Raw genomic sequence first — 18653 nt, forward strand, 5'->3', positions numbered from 1 at the left:
GGACAGCATTCTAATCAGATCATGTACGTTTTCAGCAGGCCATGAATATCACATGAAGGGAGAGAGATACAAGCATGTCCCCAGTCGCTTGTCTCCTTGTATTGATGAGCTCATGTTTTAGACTTTTGTGAAGGGCAAAGAACTGTGTTTCCTTCATCATGTTGCTCTGAAGGCCTGCTGTGCAAGCGCTGCTGTGCCTCAGGGGTTGGAAGCTCTCCACAGTTCACAGGAGCATCAAGAATTTGAGACAAGTGCTATTCAGAGATAGATGATAGCACCTTGCTTGCCCAACAGGATGCTGTGTGACTGTACACATTATAAAATTACTTAATTTTAGTTATCATTATAAATAGCAAGTTTTGATGTGATATGCATGCACACATGTGCACACATGTGCACACATTCACTATGCTTTGTTCTCATTCATCTCTCTCACTGCTGTCCCTCCCCTGCCCTGCTGGTCTTTCTTCCAAATAGTTCCCTCTTCTGTTTTCATGTCACATGGATCCTATTACCCCGTTATTTCCCCTCTCCCCTTCATTGACACTTCCCCTACCCTTCTTACAGTCCTGCTTCTACTTCATGCCCTCCAACATCAACCATTACCCTAGTCATAATGGCTTATCACCGAGAAAAAAACCATGACAACAAATGCTAGTGAGGATGTGGGGAGACAGGAACCCTTGTGTGCTAATCCATGGTACTGTAAACTTACACAGCACCATGGAAATCATTGTGGGTGTTCCTCCACAAAGCTAAAATAGAACAATTGTATGGCTCAGGTAGACCATGTATGGGTCTATGCCTTTAAGATTCTATCTATAGATCATAGATGTCCTTGTTCATCCATGTTTAGTGCTGTGTTAACCACTGTAGTCTTGATAGGACTGTCAATATTTTGTGGTGATGCCTGATTTTGTGTTTTTAGTATCTGTGCTGTCTCTCCACCTCCCGGTCTTCTACTGACAAACTGGCCTTCGATGTTGGCCTTCAAGAGGATACCACAGGTGGGTACCACGTATGAAACTCGGTTCATATAAGAAGCTGCCTAGATATGGTCAGAGAGAGACACATGAGATGATTTTTTTTGTAACAGTCCAGAAAATGATTTTCTCTTTGGCATTTTTGGTAGATTGAGAGAGTGTGTTTTTCCTCCTGCTTGTTTAGGTTATTGGTGAGATATAAAATTTTGACTTCTTGCCCTTTCTTCTTATGGATTAAGAGAGGAAAAGCCCCAGTCCATGCCAAATGATGGTCTGGTTGTGTGAAACTTGCTGATGTCCACTGAACACTGTGTAAAGTATCCCTGCATGGCTTTTAATCATTCACCTTAAAATATCCTCAGCTGTAAGGTAACTGTGTGCTCAGTGTTAGCGCTCAAACACAAGATCAGAACATGGAATTCTTCGCTGCTCTGCCTCAGGGCTCTGCTGTGCTCCAAACAGACAGACACTTCTCTATTTTGGAAAGATCAAAATATACAAACACATTTATTCCTTTGAAAAACCCAAATACAAAAGCAGAAGGGTTTTGCCCATTCTCGTTCTCTGTCATCTGCATCTTCTCCATTGACTTGATGTACCCTATTAGACCATTTTTTGTCTTTTATGATGAGCAGGAGAAGGCGTGACTTCCGGAATGAAGCTTTTGAAGCAGAACTAGGGATGTCACTCCGTGGTAGAGCACTTGCCTACCATGTAAAGAACCCCTGGGTTCAATTCTCAATATCATAAAAATAAAATAAAAAAGTAAGATATCAAGAAAAAGATATGGAAGGACAGAATCCAATTTTTACTGTGCTGTTCTTCCATGGTAGGGAAGGGATGGTCCATCCACTGCTCATCCCCATTTTATTCCTTTAAAAAATCCATTGTCAGTGAAGATGTAGTTCAGTGATAGAATGCTGACATGTGCAAGGTCCTGGATTCTCTCTCCAACACCACAAAACAACCCATGGAACACACAGGCATGTAGTTTTGGGTTTTAACTACTGATAAAGAGTTTTATGACCTGCAAACTTCAGCAAGGAAGAGGAAAAGAACTAAAATCTTTTTCTGCACACCCAAAGCTTGAGGAGAGAGGTCTTCATCCTGACGTTAAGCTTATGCCTTTCACACAGATAGCAAACATGGTACCCACATGTAAGGTACATGTTTACATTCTGAATAATCATTAAAAGTGGTTTTTCATATTAACTAAATTTTCACAAATAACAACAATGCTAATGAATATATATATACATATATATGTATATATATATTGAACCCAGTTAACTTTTGATAATTTTTATAATCCTGGGCATAAAAAGATAAATATAATATTCAGATCTATACTTCGTTTTATGTATGTCCAGTTCTGTATTTTTCTAGTTTCTCATTTTTTAAAAAAACTTAATGTATTTTAGCAAACAGTTAGATTAAAAAAAACAAAACAAAACTAAAGTTTGAAGACCAAAACACATGATCTAAACCATGTATTTTATATACTGAGCTGATTCCCTGGTAGAATAGCACAGCTGTCAGCCTCCAGAGTCCTCCTCTACACCCAGAGTCCTCCCCTTGTCCCCTGAGTCTTCATTCTACCCCACTTCCTCCCCACACTTTGCTTTTTTGTGAGTTACTGAAGCACCATGGCATTTGCCCTTTGTTTTCTGATTGTCTTCAACAGAATTACATCACAAGGCAGATGATTTTTTTTTCTTTTGTGTTGATAACTTTTCAATGACTGAGGCAGTGACTGAGAAAGAGCGGATACCCTGTCAGAGTTTGAGAGAATGAATGATGATGCCGATCCGGTGAATGGAAGTGGGGAATTCTCACTGGTGACGTACAGTTGGGATGGCTTGAGTGAGAACCCCTTAGGCCCAGGTTCTGTGCTGACTGCCTGAGTTCCTTGGAAGCATCTCAGATGATTTTACTCATCTGTATAAAATCCATCACCGAGTGCTGCAGTGTGGTGGCAGGACCTGGGAAAACCCCAAGGAACAAACAAACGGCACATATGTTCTGGCATCGGGGACTTAGTTCAGAAAAAGAAATACTATAGAAAATCTAATAAAGGGCTGGTGAGATGGCTTAGTGAGCCTGACAGTCCGAGTCTGATCCCCAGATTCCACCTGGTACATGGAGAGAGCACTGACTCTCACAAGCTGTCCTCTGAATATACTGACGCACATGATATGGTTTGTGGTACATACATACAAGTGAGTCAAAATGAAATAAGCTCAAAACAAGGAAAAACAGTGGAGCTTGGTAGGGGTGGAGAACGATGATTGGAGATGAAGGAACCACCAGAACACAGCTGGAACGGTCAGAGACCATGGGCTCAGGACTTCAAGGAGCCCGGATAGGCTGCTGGGCTGCTTCTGGTTTGAGCAATGGGACTAAGGAAGGCAGATGGATGTGTACTTTTTGATGCTGCTTACTTACCTCAGATGGATTTGTTTTAATGTATATCAGCTCTTATAGTGCACTTCTCTGTACTAAGAGTCTCTTAGATTAATAGGAACTAATGCATTTTATGAGGAAATAAAGCAAAGCGGGGAAGACGCAGTAATGAGACTTTTAAGATAGCAATCCTTTGTGTCATTTTTGAATCAACAAAAGAACATTTACAATGCAACTACCCCATCAGAAAACCTCAATTCCTTTTGATGAAAATCATATAAATGCATATTAATTTTTAATAAGATTGTTTAGGGAATGAAATCATCCTGGCTAACTGGAACATCTAGGCCCGTGTTGACATATGTAAATAAATGTCCCTTTTCCTCAGTTCTTATTGGGGAAAAGATACCAAACCTTTACACACATTTCCCATTAAGAGAAAGGCTGCATTTCAGTATGTCCTACCCTAAGTGAGTTTAGTTGAGTTCTTCTGATTTCCACGATCCAAGAGATTAATTTGCATGAAATCATGTATTTCTGAAAGTCCCATGAGTGGCGTCACCTGGAGAGGGAATGGATCTTAAATTAACTGGATCTTCTCCGTGTTTCAAATCTATGACTCGCAGGGGAAGCTTGCTGGTGGACCATACATCCTGCCTCGAAGCAGAGATCAGAAGGAGAAAAAGTGCGGGTTGGAGATGACCTCATCTTGGTCAGTGTGTCCTCAGAAAGGTACTTGGTAAGTGTGGGGACCGGACTGAGGGCTTGATGCTCTTCTGAGAGTTGGAGCTGAAGTGCTGCTCGGTGGAAAATGTGCCTATGAGCAAGCAAAGCTAGGGAGATGCTTCATAAAGGCTGTGCCTCTAGCTGGTGAGTTATAAATAACTCCCGAGGAGAGGGAGGGAAGGAGGAGAGGGAGATGTCTTTGGCCTCAAGGGGAGGATGGCTCCCTGGATCTGTTTAAGCAGGCTTCCCTCTGGACCTTGATATGCATATCCATGAGGCTGATGGTACCCACTCTTGGATTCTTTTATTAATAGAATGTAAAGGAGTCCAATCAGGGATTTAAAATTCGGTGGTCTTTGTTTTGTGCCTCATGTAAAGGTTGTATCAAGTGGGTTCTTGCCCCGTATTTTGATATTTGTGATAGTAATTGTGTGAGAGACACCTTTAAGTAGCAGCTTCTCTGTTAATGGCACTGCATCAATTCAAAGGGCAGTGGCTGAGAGTAGGAACATGAAGATGTTAGTTAGTCAGGTGTATTTTTTTATTTTTTATGATAAGGCAATTATGCACTTAACATATTTAATAGGTTGTAGTTTTTCTAATCTAAAGAATAATCCTATATAGAAGTTCACAGAAGAATGAGATCCATGAAAAGGTAGATATATACAATATTTTTTGACTCTTTTTGTAATTTTATTTGTTTGTCTTGAGAGAGGGTCTTACTGTGTAGACCAGGCCAGCCTTGAGCTCCTCATCCTTCTACCTTATCTTCCGTTACTGGCATAGTAGGCATGCTTCCCCAGCATGCTCAGCTAAATATTACATTTCCCTTTTGCAGTATTGAGTATTGAGCCCAGCCCTTGAGTATGCTAGGCAAACACTCTACTACTGAGCCACTCTCTAAAGATAGAACCACTAATTAGACATTGTTCTATCTTGCTTTCCACTGCTGAGATAAACACCATAGCCAAAACAACTTGAGGAGGACAAGGTTTATTTCATCTTAGAGGTTACAATCCGTTATTGTTACTGAGGGAAGGCAAGGCAAGAGTTTGAAGTAGAAACCATGAAGGAAAAATGCTTTCTGGCTTACTCCCACTGACTCCTTGCTAAAATACCTTTCTTATACAAACCCAGGATCACCTTTGTAGGGATAACACTGCCCACAGTGGGCTAGGCTCTCCCTCCTCAATTAGCAATCATTCCCCACAGATACATCACAGGCCCATATGATTAAGGCAATTCCCAGTTGGGATTTTCTTGGATGAATCTGAGCTGTGTCAATTTGACAGCTGGTACCAACTGGGAGAAACAGAAAAAAAATTTTTTTAGTGTTTTTCATGAATAGCTACATAAAGTATCCCAGAGGGAGTAGTAGATGATAATAGAAAGATGGCGCAGAGTAGGTCACTGTGAAATAATCATTTGTATTAAAGAGCCTACTGTGAGATGCAATGAACCTCTAACACCATAGTTCAGAGTTTTTATGGTGCCCTTTTACTTTGTAAATATGGAAATAGAAGCTGGGGAAACAGATCAGTCCATCAAGTACTTGTGTGGAAACATTAGAACATGAGTTCAGATTCCAGAATCCATATAAAAAAAATCAGGATATGATAACATACTTGTCCCAAATATGGCGAATCAGAGGCAGGCAGATTCTTGGTGATTGCTTGCCAGGCAGCCTAGCCTACTTGAGCTTCAGGCCAGTGTGAGCCTATCCCACTAACAGAGTCGATGGCATTTGAAGACTGACTCCTGAAGTTGACTTCAGACCTCCACATGAATACACACACATGTACACATGCATCTGCATACACACTTTCAGGCACACACCACACACATACACCCAAGACTGAAATAGGGTGGGCTTGGTAACAAAGTAATTTTCAATGTACCAATGAGTTTAGTTCATTCTCAAGTGTTCCTAGGAAGAAGAGCCTTGCCTGGCTTCCTGTGTACAAAGTGGTGGTGCTAGAGACAGGGGTTTGGCTTACCAGGGCCTCCTGTCATAGACAGAAAAAATGGCACTGTTTGGTGAGTCTGCCCCTGAATAGTGGTGGGAGGCCTGGAGTTGTCCTCCACTTTTGTGTCCACATTGTCCCTGTGTGAGTTTCTAGTGCCATGCGGCTGTGCAGCTTATTAAAATGTACGTTATTAAGGCTCTGATGTGTGTGTGCCAGAGCTGTGCCATGAGGCTGATGCACTCTGATCAGAAGGCAGACACTGCAAGTTTAGCAGGGCTGAGAACCCAACAGCAAAAGAAACAACTCATGCCTCCTTTGGTGCAAAACTCCAAACCTGCTTTTGTTTGATTTGGACCTGACGGTTCCTATCCGTTGTGGTGTCCAGATTGTACTTCACACCATGTAGCAGAGTTGACTTGATAGAGGGGTTTCATTATCCGTCAGAGGAGTAGGAATATTCAGAACCTCAAAGAACTAGACTGCTAACATCCCTTCTGCAGCTATCAGCCTGTGCGGAGCTAGAACCAGCTCCCTGGCCTCTGGATTGGCTGTTTGTAAAGTAAGGTTAGTGCTAATGGGAACACCCAGTCCAGACCTTTCTGTGAGAGGCAGTGAGGTAAGGCAATTGAGTGTTTCATTGAGTGATAAAAGACTTCAGGAATAAATGGCAAAAAAAATGACACATGCAGTTCCTGGCCTTTGGAAATAAATAAACCTGATTGGTTAAAATTTACTACTAATTTCCAAGCTGCATTTTGCCCGAGTACTTAACTTCACTTTCCTGAGTAGCCTTAATACATATATATTTAAGAAAATATATTAGGGATATGATATATAAATAATTTGTATTAGATGTAACAAAAACTATATTAGATGTAAAACAAAATACATAAAAGGTATATAATATAAATGCATAAATATTTGTTTATTTTATAGATAAGTATAAACATGTATATGCATGTGTGTACTCATAGGCTCTTGTGTGTGTGTGTGTGTGTGTGTGTGTGTGATTTTGAGACATGGTCTTATACTATATAGCCAAGGCTGGCCTTGTACTCATCATGTAGGCCAAGATAGCTCACAGTGATCCTCCCCCCTCCCTCCCCAGTACTAGGCTCGTGAGCATTAGCTATGTCTTAGTCAGGGTTTCTGTTCCTGCATAAAACATCATGACCAAGAAGCAAGTTGGGGAGGAAAGGGTTTATTCAGCTTACACTTCCACATTGGTGTTGATCACCGAAGGAAGTCAGGACTGGAACTCAAGCAGGTCAGGAAGCAGGAGCTGATGCAGAGGCCATGAGAGATGTTACTTATTGGCTTGCTTCCCCTGGCTTGCTCAGCTTGTTTTCTTAATAGAACTCAAAGACTACCAGCCGAGGGATGGCATCACCCACAATGGGCCCTCCCATCCTTGATCACTAATTGAGAAAATGCCTTACAGCTGGATCTCATGGAGGCATTTCCTCAAGAGAGGCTCCTTTCTCTGTGATGAGTCTAGCTAGCGTGTAACAAGTTGACGCACAATTGACCAGGCAATACAAGCTACTAACCTCAGTTCTGGGTAACCTTTATAGAGGCAACAGAGCAGCAAGCCATTCTCATATGCTAATGAGGACAGTGCTTTTATTGTTCATATCTACAGTACCGCACATAGAACAGAAAGAAGGAATCTCCAAGAACACGCTGTCCATGGTTTCTGCTCTCAGACAAGTAATGCCGCAACCAAACCATGTGGTCAGCTTTCTGCCAGTGTGACAGGTACCTGAGACAGGCTAACTTACAATAAGGGGGAACTAGTTGTGACTCAGAGTTTTGGAGGTTCCATTCTGTGGCCACTAAGCCCCATTGCCATGGTGGGCCTGTGGTGTGACAGAACAGTATGTCAGGGGAGACATGATGGAGCAAGCCTTCTCACCTCACAGCAGTGGTGACAGAAGTAGAAAGAGATAAGAATCCTCTCTGTCAAAGACACAGCCCCAGTCACCTAACTCCCTCCTTCTAGGCTCCACCATGGAGGGTTTCCTCCCAACATTTATGGGACCATCAGTATTACTGGGTGAGTGAAGGATGCTGATGCTGTCAGACATCTTTGTACTGTGGTGACAGGTTCATGGATGTATATGGTGGACTCAGTACAAAGATTTTTAGAAAATGAAAGAAGATAAAGAAGGGTAGTGAATGAACTTTGAATACCTAGGCTGGTCTTGAACTGTGAAGTCAGGAATGACACTGAACTTCTAATCTGTAGACTTCTACCTTCCAAGTGTTAGGATTACAGACATGGCGCTGTGCCTGTGTCATGTGGTTCTAGCATTTGGGCACAAGGTCTTGTACAGTCTAGACAAGCACTCTTAGCTGGGGCCACATCCCCAGACCCCATGTGTAGTTTCTTGAGTCCTCAGTTTCTTCATCTGTGGTATGGGAATTATGAATTATTGGGCTGACACAGGGGCATTAGGAGAATTGAATGCCAAAATCCAAGTAAGGTCACTTGCCCTTGTGCAGTAAGCAGCTGCCATCCATTGTTTACTTGAGAAGTTTGTGCCTTTGCACAGTGGTTAAAGAAGCTACCAGTCTTTAGCTTAAGGAAGAGAAACCTGGTCTTGAAAGAAGGACTATTACAGAGAGTCTTAAATAAAGACCTATTGTATGAAAGCAAGGTCTGTCTGTATTCTGAGATGCTGACCCAGTTAAAGAAATAAATAATTAAAACGTTTGTTTCAAAGAGCATAGGTTAAAAGTGACCATAGAAAAATTAAAACTCTAGCCTATGACTTTTTCTTTTGGTCCATGACTGGTCCATGACTGTTGAGCTACTTCTCTTCCACTCCTGAGATCATTTAAGGTTAATCCAACTGTACATTTGGAACACTAATGAGGCTGGCAGCCCTTGTAGTGATGAACTGATGGACAGCTAATTTCTTCCCTCCTGTGTGCAAAAGCACCTCCCACACAGAAGAGGGCGATGTGGTCAGGGACCTTCAGCCTGTCAGCTTTACAAGTTGGACACAGGTCAATTCCCAAGGAATAAAGGGTCTTGGCTGTAAAAATGGTTGTAAACTATTCACACAATATTGTCTTTCTTTACTTTTGCTGTTTAGTGTTCTAATATGAAACGACATTCTAATCTTTCCAGGACTATCCAGAAAGGCTTTTCTGTGCTCCTATTGGACAATTTGTCTTTTAAAGAGGCTTTTTCCAAAGCAGCTTATATGTAAGAGAAAAAAAAATCTTAGTATAGTGAAAGCAGGGCAAATGGGTGTTACTGACTTCAAATCCACTTCAAATGGAATAAGACAGGATAAATCACATGAAACTTCGTTTTTAATGTGTCAGTTGTAAATCCTCCCTGATCTATATAGAAGCGTCCCATCTGTGACTAATTTTTTTCACTCTGGAAATGATGATTTTCTGTTGTCCAGGTCACTTGTAGACCTAAAAAGATCTTATGATTCATAAAAGCATAGTCCAATAACTAATTGAAAATAAATTATCAAGGATCTGGAGAGATATCTCAGTGGTTAAGAGCCCTTGCTGCTCTTGATGGGACCCAGGTTCTATGCATGTCATAGCATGAACACTGAGGTCAGAGGGCAACTTTCAGGAGTGAGCTCTGCCCTTCCACCATGTGGGGTCTAGGAATTAAACTCAGGTCACCACTCTTGTTAGCAAACACCTTTACCCTCTGAATTATCTCTCTAGCCCTAGCTTAATGTTTAATTAGTAACAAACAAATAACCAGTGCATGTTGCTTCCAAAGGGTTAGAAATAAGATATTGACGGCACCAGAAGGGACCAAACTCCAGTCTTCCGGCTTGGCACTGTGAGCCTTTACCCTCGTGGTGACTTATCTCTGTGTTCCTTATCTTGGAGTTTTAAATAAGAAAGGTGTTTTGATTGAATAGCTAGTTGCTGGATTTCCTAAAACTGCATAAATATATCAACAGAAGGCAGGGATCCTTAATAATTTATGAGTGATTTATTATGACAGCCAGTTCAATTTGGGGGTTACCCTAAGCACATGCTCTGTCACTGAGTCATCAGATCCAGTCCCTTTGTTTAAATTTTAGTTAATTTACCTTGGGCTCCCTTTTCTGTCCCTATGGCCCAGGTGAGGAAGCCATCAAAGGTTACATTTAAAGAAGCATCCATGTCTTTGTCTCCCATTTATATTTTCTTCTTCTTCTTTTTTTTTTCTAAAGAAGCTGTAGCCCGAGGGGTAAGATAGCTTGTTTACTCATGTTTCTTGTCCCTGGATGCTAATTTATTTGGAATGCTGTATCACCAGGGCCCAAATGTCTGACATTTAATAAGAGATAAATAAATGAATGAAAAAACCCTGCTTCAGACAAGGGCTGAACACAGAGAATCTTAGAAAAATGTTGGGACCATGGAACCTTCTGGCAATCTGATAAAGGATTCTGACCTGCTGTCACGAGCAGCTTTGGGAATGCAACAAATAAATCCACTGTTGCGGCCCGAGCTGTCCCACGTTTAGGGGCCAAAATGTCGCGGACCGCTCTGTCAAAAGCCTTGGGGGCTAAACTGTTAGAGCCTGAGCTGCCCCAAGCTGCTCCGGTCCGCAGGTCGGGGTTCAGCAAGAGAGAGAGTGAGGACGGACTCAAAGAATGGAGACCAGACAGAGTGTGATTCAATCCCATTTATTCTTCAGTCTTTCTTTTTGTCTTCAAGTCCCAAGTCTTGAATTCCTAGTTCCTAGTTCCTAGTCCCTAGTGCCTCCAAGTTCCAAGTTCCTTCTTCCAAGTGCTAAGTGCCTAATGTCTAATTCCAAGCTCTTCCTCCAAGTGCCAAGACTCAAGTGCCTAATTCCAAGTTGTACTGTACTCTTCTGTCTGCCTCTCGCCTTTTATATGTCTCACTTCTAAGCCACGCCCTTAAGTCATGCCCTTAAGTCTTGGCTCTAAATCTGATCTCTAAGTCTCACACACCCAAGGGAAGATCCTGGATATCTAAAACAAGATGTTATCAGAGTGTGCGCAGATGTTGCAGGCTGATGTAATCAAGTCTCTTATCAGGGTATATGGCTCAAGATGGCTGAAAGGATGATAGCTGCCTTCTGTCGGCTCCCCATAGTCCACTGGATTAGAAGGGAAATTAAAGGGTCAGCATATACCTAGATCTATGGATTTGGGTCCCAGGAGAGCTGTGGGTCACGTAGGCCTCTGTGATTTTGAGTTTCTGTCATGCACTATTTTATTCCTTGATAGTTTTTGGAGCTACCATTTGGATGGGCCCTGCTTTACTGCTCCTAAATTGGAAAACTCCTTTAATTTTTTGACAAATGGCTCAACTGTATTTTAAAGGTTAAAATTCACGGGCTAAGACAGATGTATTAGTGGGTAAGTGGCTTGCAGAGCAGGCATGGGGACCTGAGGTCCATCCTCCAGAACACATGGGAGAAAAGTCACGGGCTGGAGAGAGGGCTCAGTGATTTGGATCACCGTTGATCTTACAGAAGATCCATGTCCAAATTCCTAGTCTCACAACCATTTGCAGCTCCATCCCAGGGGATTCAACACACTTTTCTGACCTCTGTAGGAACTAGGCATGCACACACAACACACATACACACACACACACACACACACACACACACACACACCCCAAAGTAAACAACTAATAAAGGCTGAAGTAATTAACATTAGGTTAAGGTGAGACCTGCTTGCAGCCCGGTGCCCTGCGTCCTGACACTGTGACTTACTGCCATCTTACACCTGGTGGCTGTATTGTTGAGCCTAAGGCTGGTTTTGCTTTCATTCTCTGCTGCCAACCATCTTTGCTTTAAGGACTACTCATCTTGGTTTCAGTAATTGGACGGTTGTTGCCTTCTGAATATTTAATAACGACGGGCCTGACTTGGTGCTGTTCCTACTCAGATTTCTATTTTGCTGTTTTTAAGCAGCAAAATTAAATAGTCGATTTCAGGAGGCAATGCACACTGAGATGGTTTCTTTTGAAGAGTAGGTTTTATTTAGATAACTCTTGTTATGGCTTCAGTACATTCTTAAGGACATAGTTAGGACCACATAGTCCCCCCAACCCCGCCCCGTGTGTGACTCCTCTTTGTGCTGGGATGTAATGTAAGGATGACATTTCAGTCCCCTTAGTCACCCATTACTTTTTAGCTGTAGTTGCTCCTGGCTGCCTGAAGTTTGAACTCCTTGATCTGGTACCAGCCATTGTCTGTAAGTCTGTCCTTTACTCCCTCCTCAGTGTGTGTCCAAAGTTTCAAAGAGAGGATTCTGCACTGCTCTCTGTGTCCTCATGACTCTACCCTTTGATTATTATTTCTTGGCCACAATCAGAGGGTTTTTTTTTTTTTTTTTTTTTTAAAGGCAGCCAGAAGGATCTAGCCTACAACCATGCCAAGCAGTCTGATATATTAGAATGAAAAATTCAAACGGGCTTATAAAATTTTTATTATCTTTAAAACATTTATAGCCCAACCATTGACATTGTATTATACATGAATAAATATGAAGTTTGTATCTACTTACTTAGAGACACTGTATCCCAAATAGGAGGGTCAGGCCATATAATCTTACTCCTTCCTTAAAGCCTTTGGCATGAGAACTCCCATCTCTTCCCATGGAATCAGTGTGTCCCCTTCAGACTCTTCATGGAAGCCTGTACCAGCTGTTTGGTTGGAAATATTCTCTTTTAATAATCAAATTGAAAAGCGTTTTTAATATATTTTGCACATTAAGATGATACATGTATACTGATGCTTGGCATTTTCTGTTACTCACTTATCTCCCTCTACAAGATTGCAAGCACCCTTGAGGTCAGAAGGTCCTTCTGATAATATTCAGCACAATGTTTTAGACAACACATTGAGTGACTCTGTGATGAATTAACAAATGGATATCTGCTTGTCGTGACCATGTATGAGCTTTCATTCAGTTTAAAACCAAAATAAAAAATAAGCTTTAGTACTGTGAATTCTTTTCAGGAGATTTGGTGAACTATATATGGGGAAATATATATGTGTGAATATATATATTTCAACTATGTATATACTTGAAAATATATATGCATATATATTCAAGTATATACATATGCCTGTATATATGTAGATATGTACACATCTGTTTATATAGACATATGTTACATTCTGTTATTGACATAGAAATAACCCAGATTTTATTGGGGACTGGGGAGATGGCTCACTGAATGAAGTATTTGCTCTGCAAGTAAGAAGACCCAGGTCCTAATCTTCAGCAACTACAGAGAAAGCCAGGTTCAGTGGTATGTGCCTGTAGCTCCAGAGCTGGGGGTGGGGGTGGGAAGGTCCCTGGAGCTCCCTACCAGCCGGACTAGTCAAGGTAAGGACTAGGTTCAGTGAGAGAGCATGTCTCAAAAACATAACATGGAAAAGCCGCTGAAGAAGACATCCAACATCAGTTTCTGGCCTCCACACACGAGTGTTCACGTGTGCATACAGACAACCAACACTTACACACAAAAAGAAAAGAATAAGAAATGTTGGTAAGAGTTTTGCCGTTTGATCTTAAAGATCTGATGTGCATCTTTTCCTCATTGATTGAGTAGCAAGCACTCTGGATGGGGAGAGACACCCCTGTGAACCCGTGTCAGGCAGCTTAAAGGTGGGGGGCGGGGAGAAGTGAATCGTGTTGTCTAGTCACTCCGGGAAGCATACTGTTCTCATCTATGGAGCAGATGGGGTAGGACTGATCTGTTAACACTGAAAGTGTTTCCACATCAGAAGAAAAATAAATCAGGAAAGGAGTCTGGGGGGGGGGACTGGGCATAGGAATGGTGACCCTAAGGGGATTCAGGGATTTCATAAAGGCAAGTGACAGCTGGGGTTTGAGAGAGGGGAAAGTGATTAGTAAACCGAATGATCACTGGGGAAACTTTGATTCTATTGATTGGTGATAAGGTTGATATGCATATTTTACACGGTCATTTTCAAAAGTCTCTTGTTTTAATTGATTTTTAGTGAGCATACAAAGAAATGGATTTTATTGTGACATTTTCTTTCATACACAGATATCAGGCATTTTATACTTAGTTTATTCTTCTGTATGTATCTGCCCGCAATCCCACCTCTCCGTGTGTTAACTCCCTCCTCCCCTCTACCATCCTCCTTCTGCCTTCATGAAGAGGATTTTTATACTCTTGTTCCTTCCCTCCTTCTTGATATTTTCCTCTCTCTCATAGCCCTGTATGTACACATACATGTACATATACATGTATTCAGTGCACATGTTTGCTTTCCATAACATGTTTGTCTTCCAGTCTTTCTCAGCTCTCCTTCATACTGACCCATTTTCCTGCGGATACCATAATATAATTCTTCATTATGGATAACTAAAATTCTCTCATATGTGTAATTGCAATTTCTTTATCCAGTGGTTTTAATTTAAGAGAAAGAGTGAAACTGTAGCCGAGAGTTGTCAACATTGTCTACTGGCTCTGATATCAAATTGTTGCCAGTGGTCACTGGAGGGCTCTATTCACATAAATGGCTTGTCAATAAACTATCACAGTATCATATGGAGGAGAATGAATGGTAATTTCAAGCACCCACTTTAATGCTATTCTGTCTACCAACAAGTCTTAAGACAAAATTTCTTCCTATCCATACATTTTCTCAGTGTATTTGTTACTCATTTGTGTGTTTTCTGATTACTGGTTTGTCAATCACTCTTGCAGTAAAACTGAAGTGTCTAAAGTTGCAGAGTGTTTTAGTTAGCTTTTCCTGTCAACTCAACATGGCCTAGAATCACCTGAGGAGAGAGTCTCGTTTGAGAGATTTCCCAGAACATATTGGTCTGCAGGCTTATCTGTGGAGGATTGCCTTGATTTGGAATTGACATAGGGGGGCCTAGCCCACTGTGGGCAGCACCATTTCCATGGTAGGTGGTCCTAGGCTGTATAACAAAGCTAGCCAAGCATGGGTCTTGGGGAGTGAGCCAGCAAACGACACCTCCCATGGTTCCTGCTAGAGTTCCTGTGCCAAGTTTCCCCAACACTGGACAGTGACCTGGAAGTGTAAGCCAAATAAACCCTACCTTTCCCTTCCCTAAGTTGCTTTCAGTCAGAATATTCCATCACAGCAACAGAAAGGAAACTAGAGCAAATAATAATTTCTATTATTCTTTTTCTGGATCATGTTTTAATTATCTTGTTTAGATTCACTTTTTTTTTGTTTGTTTGTTTTTTTTTTGAGTCAGAGTATGTTATCTAGGCCGGCCTTGAACTCAGGATCCTCCCTGAGTATTGAGATTCCAGGTATGTGTCACCATGCCTGTATAGTGTCTTAATCTTTGAAGAACAGGCTGAAGTGCATGTCCCATATACACGTTTCCAAATCAGCAGTGTTACCATCAGGCTGCCAGAGCCCCTTGTACCAGGCTTACAGCAGTGCCTCCTCTTGCCTCTTGCTGCAGCACTTGTCATATGGTAACAGCAGCTGGCATGTGGATGCTGCCTTCCAGCAGACCCTCTGGAGCGTGGCCCCTATCAGCTCAGGAAGTGAAGCAGCCCAAGGTAAGAGATTCACTTTAATTAAAAGGCTTGTCCTTGATACAAAGTTGATGCTTATCCCTGAAATTGTGATAATGAGCTGATGGTTAATTAGAGACCTTTCATGTCCTGACATCCTATCATGCAGAAACATGACATTTTAGAATCTTGCCTAAACTGCTATTTAAAAGTGAAGCCCGTGCTAGACTTCATCTTCTCTTATTTTCATGGTGTTGTCAACTTTGGCTGGTTCTGTGATTTCATGTATTAGCTTGCTAAGGGCTGTTCATGCCATTTGTGAAACCTTGAGGTACTGCTCAGTCTAATATCATCCCTTCTTGTTATATTCCTGTGCCTAGTAGCTTCAGATCTGAGCCAGTACTTGTGTGTGTGTGTGTGTGAATGTGTGTGTGTCCATGTGTATGTACATGCATGTAGAAGCTAGAAGTCAAGAGAGTTGGATGTTGTTTGTTTTCTGTCATATGTATGTGTGCACATGTGTGTTTGCATGTGTATAGGTATACAGGTACAGATGTTCATTCCATTGATTGCTTGAGTGATTGCATATTTTCATTGACCTGGATCATACTGAAAAATTGAGGCTGGTCAGCCAGTGAGTCTCAGGGATCTTCTTGTTTACCTAACGGTTTCTACTGCCCCATATTTTGTGTATTTAATGGTGATGTTTATAAGCCTGGGGCCACACCCTCTGGTTAAAAGATCAAACTGCAGGGCTCAAGGGGTCAGCCAATGCTGTCGACCTTTGTAATTTGATTACAGGCCCAACACCATTTTCTAGTCCAATGTTTCTCTGTCTGTGAAAGTAGATGATTGTATCAGATGCTCTGTCTGGCTGCCAGCATCTGACCATCATATTATGAACACAAATGACTTTGAATCCTTACAGGGTATCTCATTGGTGGTGATGTTCTCCGGCTGCTACATGGACACATGGATGAATGTCTCACTGTCCCTTCAGGAGAACATGGTGAAGAACAGCGGAGGTTGGTACTAAAGCCTGTCATGTTGCACTAGCTTTGGTGTATTTGTTGGGAGAAGAATAATCTTGATGTTGCAAAAAGGAGCACGCAATCAAACTGAAAATAATTTGGCAAGGCATTTTCCTTTTATAAAAATGGTACATCAGAATCCAGACCTGCTAGCTAGCATGCTGGGCAGAATGACCTCTGTCTTTCAACACTGAAGTAGGTTGTGACTGTGTCTCATCCCATTAGTGAGTGCTTGACTTCACAATTGGCTAATTGGCACAAAGAGGAAGGTGGGGTGGGGTGGGGTGGGGTTAAGGAAATATTGGCCTTTGTTGGGCTAACTACCTTTGATAAAAAAAAATGTTTCTCATAGACCAACACATTCTGTTTTCTTTGCTGTGACACAGTTTTCCTTACCTAGTAACAGGTCTGTTGCAAGCATCAGCATCACCCAAAGCAGACTACACACATTCACTTTCCACTGTAACTTTCTACCTCATGACTTCCTAAGAAGGCTTTTCTCTAATTTTTTAACTACCAGAAGAAGAACTGAACATCTTCATCTACTTAAAACATATAAGAAGCATCAAACAAAACAAACTGAGTGGGAGGAGAGAATATATGAAGCTAAACTATTTAAAGTGTCATTAAATGTCCACTAATCTCAAAAGGTATTTCTGCGAGGCTTATTCTCATACCGGGTCTCCGAGTTCTCAGGAGAGAATCAGTCATTTGTTGGAAAACAAAGAAGGTGACCACTTTTCCTCAAATTTTACATGGAGACCAAGTTAAAATTGTCTGCAGGCACTGAGAGAAGTGAACAGGTGCAAAAGTGCACCACCATGCCGTGTGATTCAGTGCTGTGGCTTGCCTCATGAATTAATTAACAAGTGCAGTAAGTTAAGTACACAAAAGAAGAGGCCACACACAGGAGAAGAACTGTCTGGGTGACTTGTTATGTGCTTTTAAATCTTCGAGTGGGCTTTTCTCATGACGTTAACCTGGATATTTGTGTAGCTCGTTCAATAGATCATTCTCATTTAGTAAAAAGACACAACAGGTTCTTTAGAAAATCGGCAGCCACTTCAGTAGCTCAGGAAGACTTCCCCGGAGCCTGCTCCTAGGTTTTGCCTCTCACAGGCTGACTTAGTTTAAGGTCCAGAGGGAGCGCAGCTTGTAGGGAAGTTCCCACAGCTACAAGTGCTTTGTCACCTGCAACTGTAAAACCCCTCCCCTCAGTGCACTTAGTCCTCAGTGGTGCTATTTAGGTGTGTGTGTACACATGTGCGTGTGCATGCATACTTGTGTGCATTTCTGTGTGTGTGTCCAGTTCTCTGTCTATCCATGTGTACGATAGATAGATAGATAGATAGATAGATAGATAGATAGATAGATAGATGATCTTAGGTAGGCAATGGTATCATGGGTATGGGTCTGAGTCTGCAGGGTAGGTGTTGGAGTTTCCAGATGCTTGTAACTCTTTACAAAGAATTATACAGAGAAGCCTGGCTAGTTAGAAGAAAGGAAATGATGTATTAATGGAAAGATATACAGGGGTCTAAGGTGTGTCATATTTTACCAGGGGCCTGGCTCCAAGAAGACAGAAAGGGGTGAGCCAAGGTCTACAGTAAGCTTTTTGGGTCATTAGCTTAGTACCTGCCTCTCCCACAGTCATAGAATGCAGACAGCTCTTCAGAGCATGCTCTCTTGTCTGAATGAAGCTCAGCTAGACTAAAGGCTGCTGGTCTTTCACCTGCTGCCCTTTGTACATTAGTCTCTGACATTTCCTCTTCCTGTTTCCTATTCTGCCTCAGTGCCTAGCTGGAGAAAGGGGCTCACTAGGGGGATAGGCATTAAGATTTCTATCCCTGCCACACCCTGTCTCAGCTCTGCTCCCTGTCCATTCAGATGTGAGCAAGCTTTAGTCACACCTGCTCTTCCTGTCACCATGTCTTCACCGATATGACAAACATAGACCCCAAGACCATGAACCTAAGTAAGCATGGGGCCTTTAGAGTACTTCAGCCAGGTATTTTATTTGTTTAATTATGTTTTATTGCACGTGTGTGTAT

The 18653-nt window shown here is 41.9% G+C and overlaps 1 protein-coding gene across 1 annotated transcript in view; it reads left to right on the forward strand.

The window, feature by feature from the left end:
* Positions 1-18653, forward strand: part of Ryr2 (ryanodine receptor 2) — a 566557-nt gene that overhangs the window by 228013 nt on the left and 319891 nt on the right. The window contains exons 7-10 of the mRNA XM_076939363.1: positions 929-1007; positions 4013-4125; positions 15517-15616; positions 16500-16596. Of these exons, the coding sequence (XP_076795478.1) occupies positions 929-1007; positions 4013-4125; positions 15517-15616; positions 16500-16596 (389 nt within the window). The remainder of the gene's footprint in view (positions 1-928; positions 1008-4012; positions 4126-15516; positions 15617-16499; positions 16597-18653) is intronic.

This window comes from Arvicanthis niloticus, chromosome 8 (genome assembly GCF_011762505.2).
Source record: "Arvicanthis niloticus isolate mArvNil1 chromosome 8, mArvNil1.pat.X, whole genome shotgun sequence".
NCBI lineage: Eukaryota > Metazoa > Chordata > Mammalia > Rodentia > Muridae > Arvicanthis > Arvicanthis niloticus.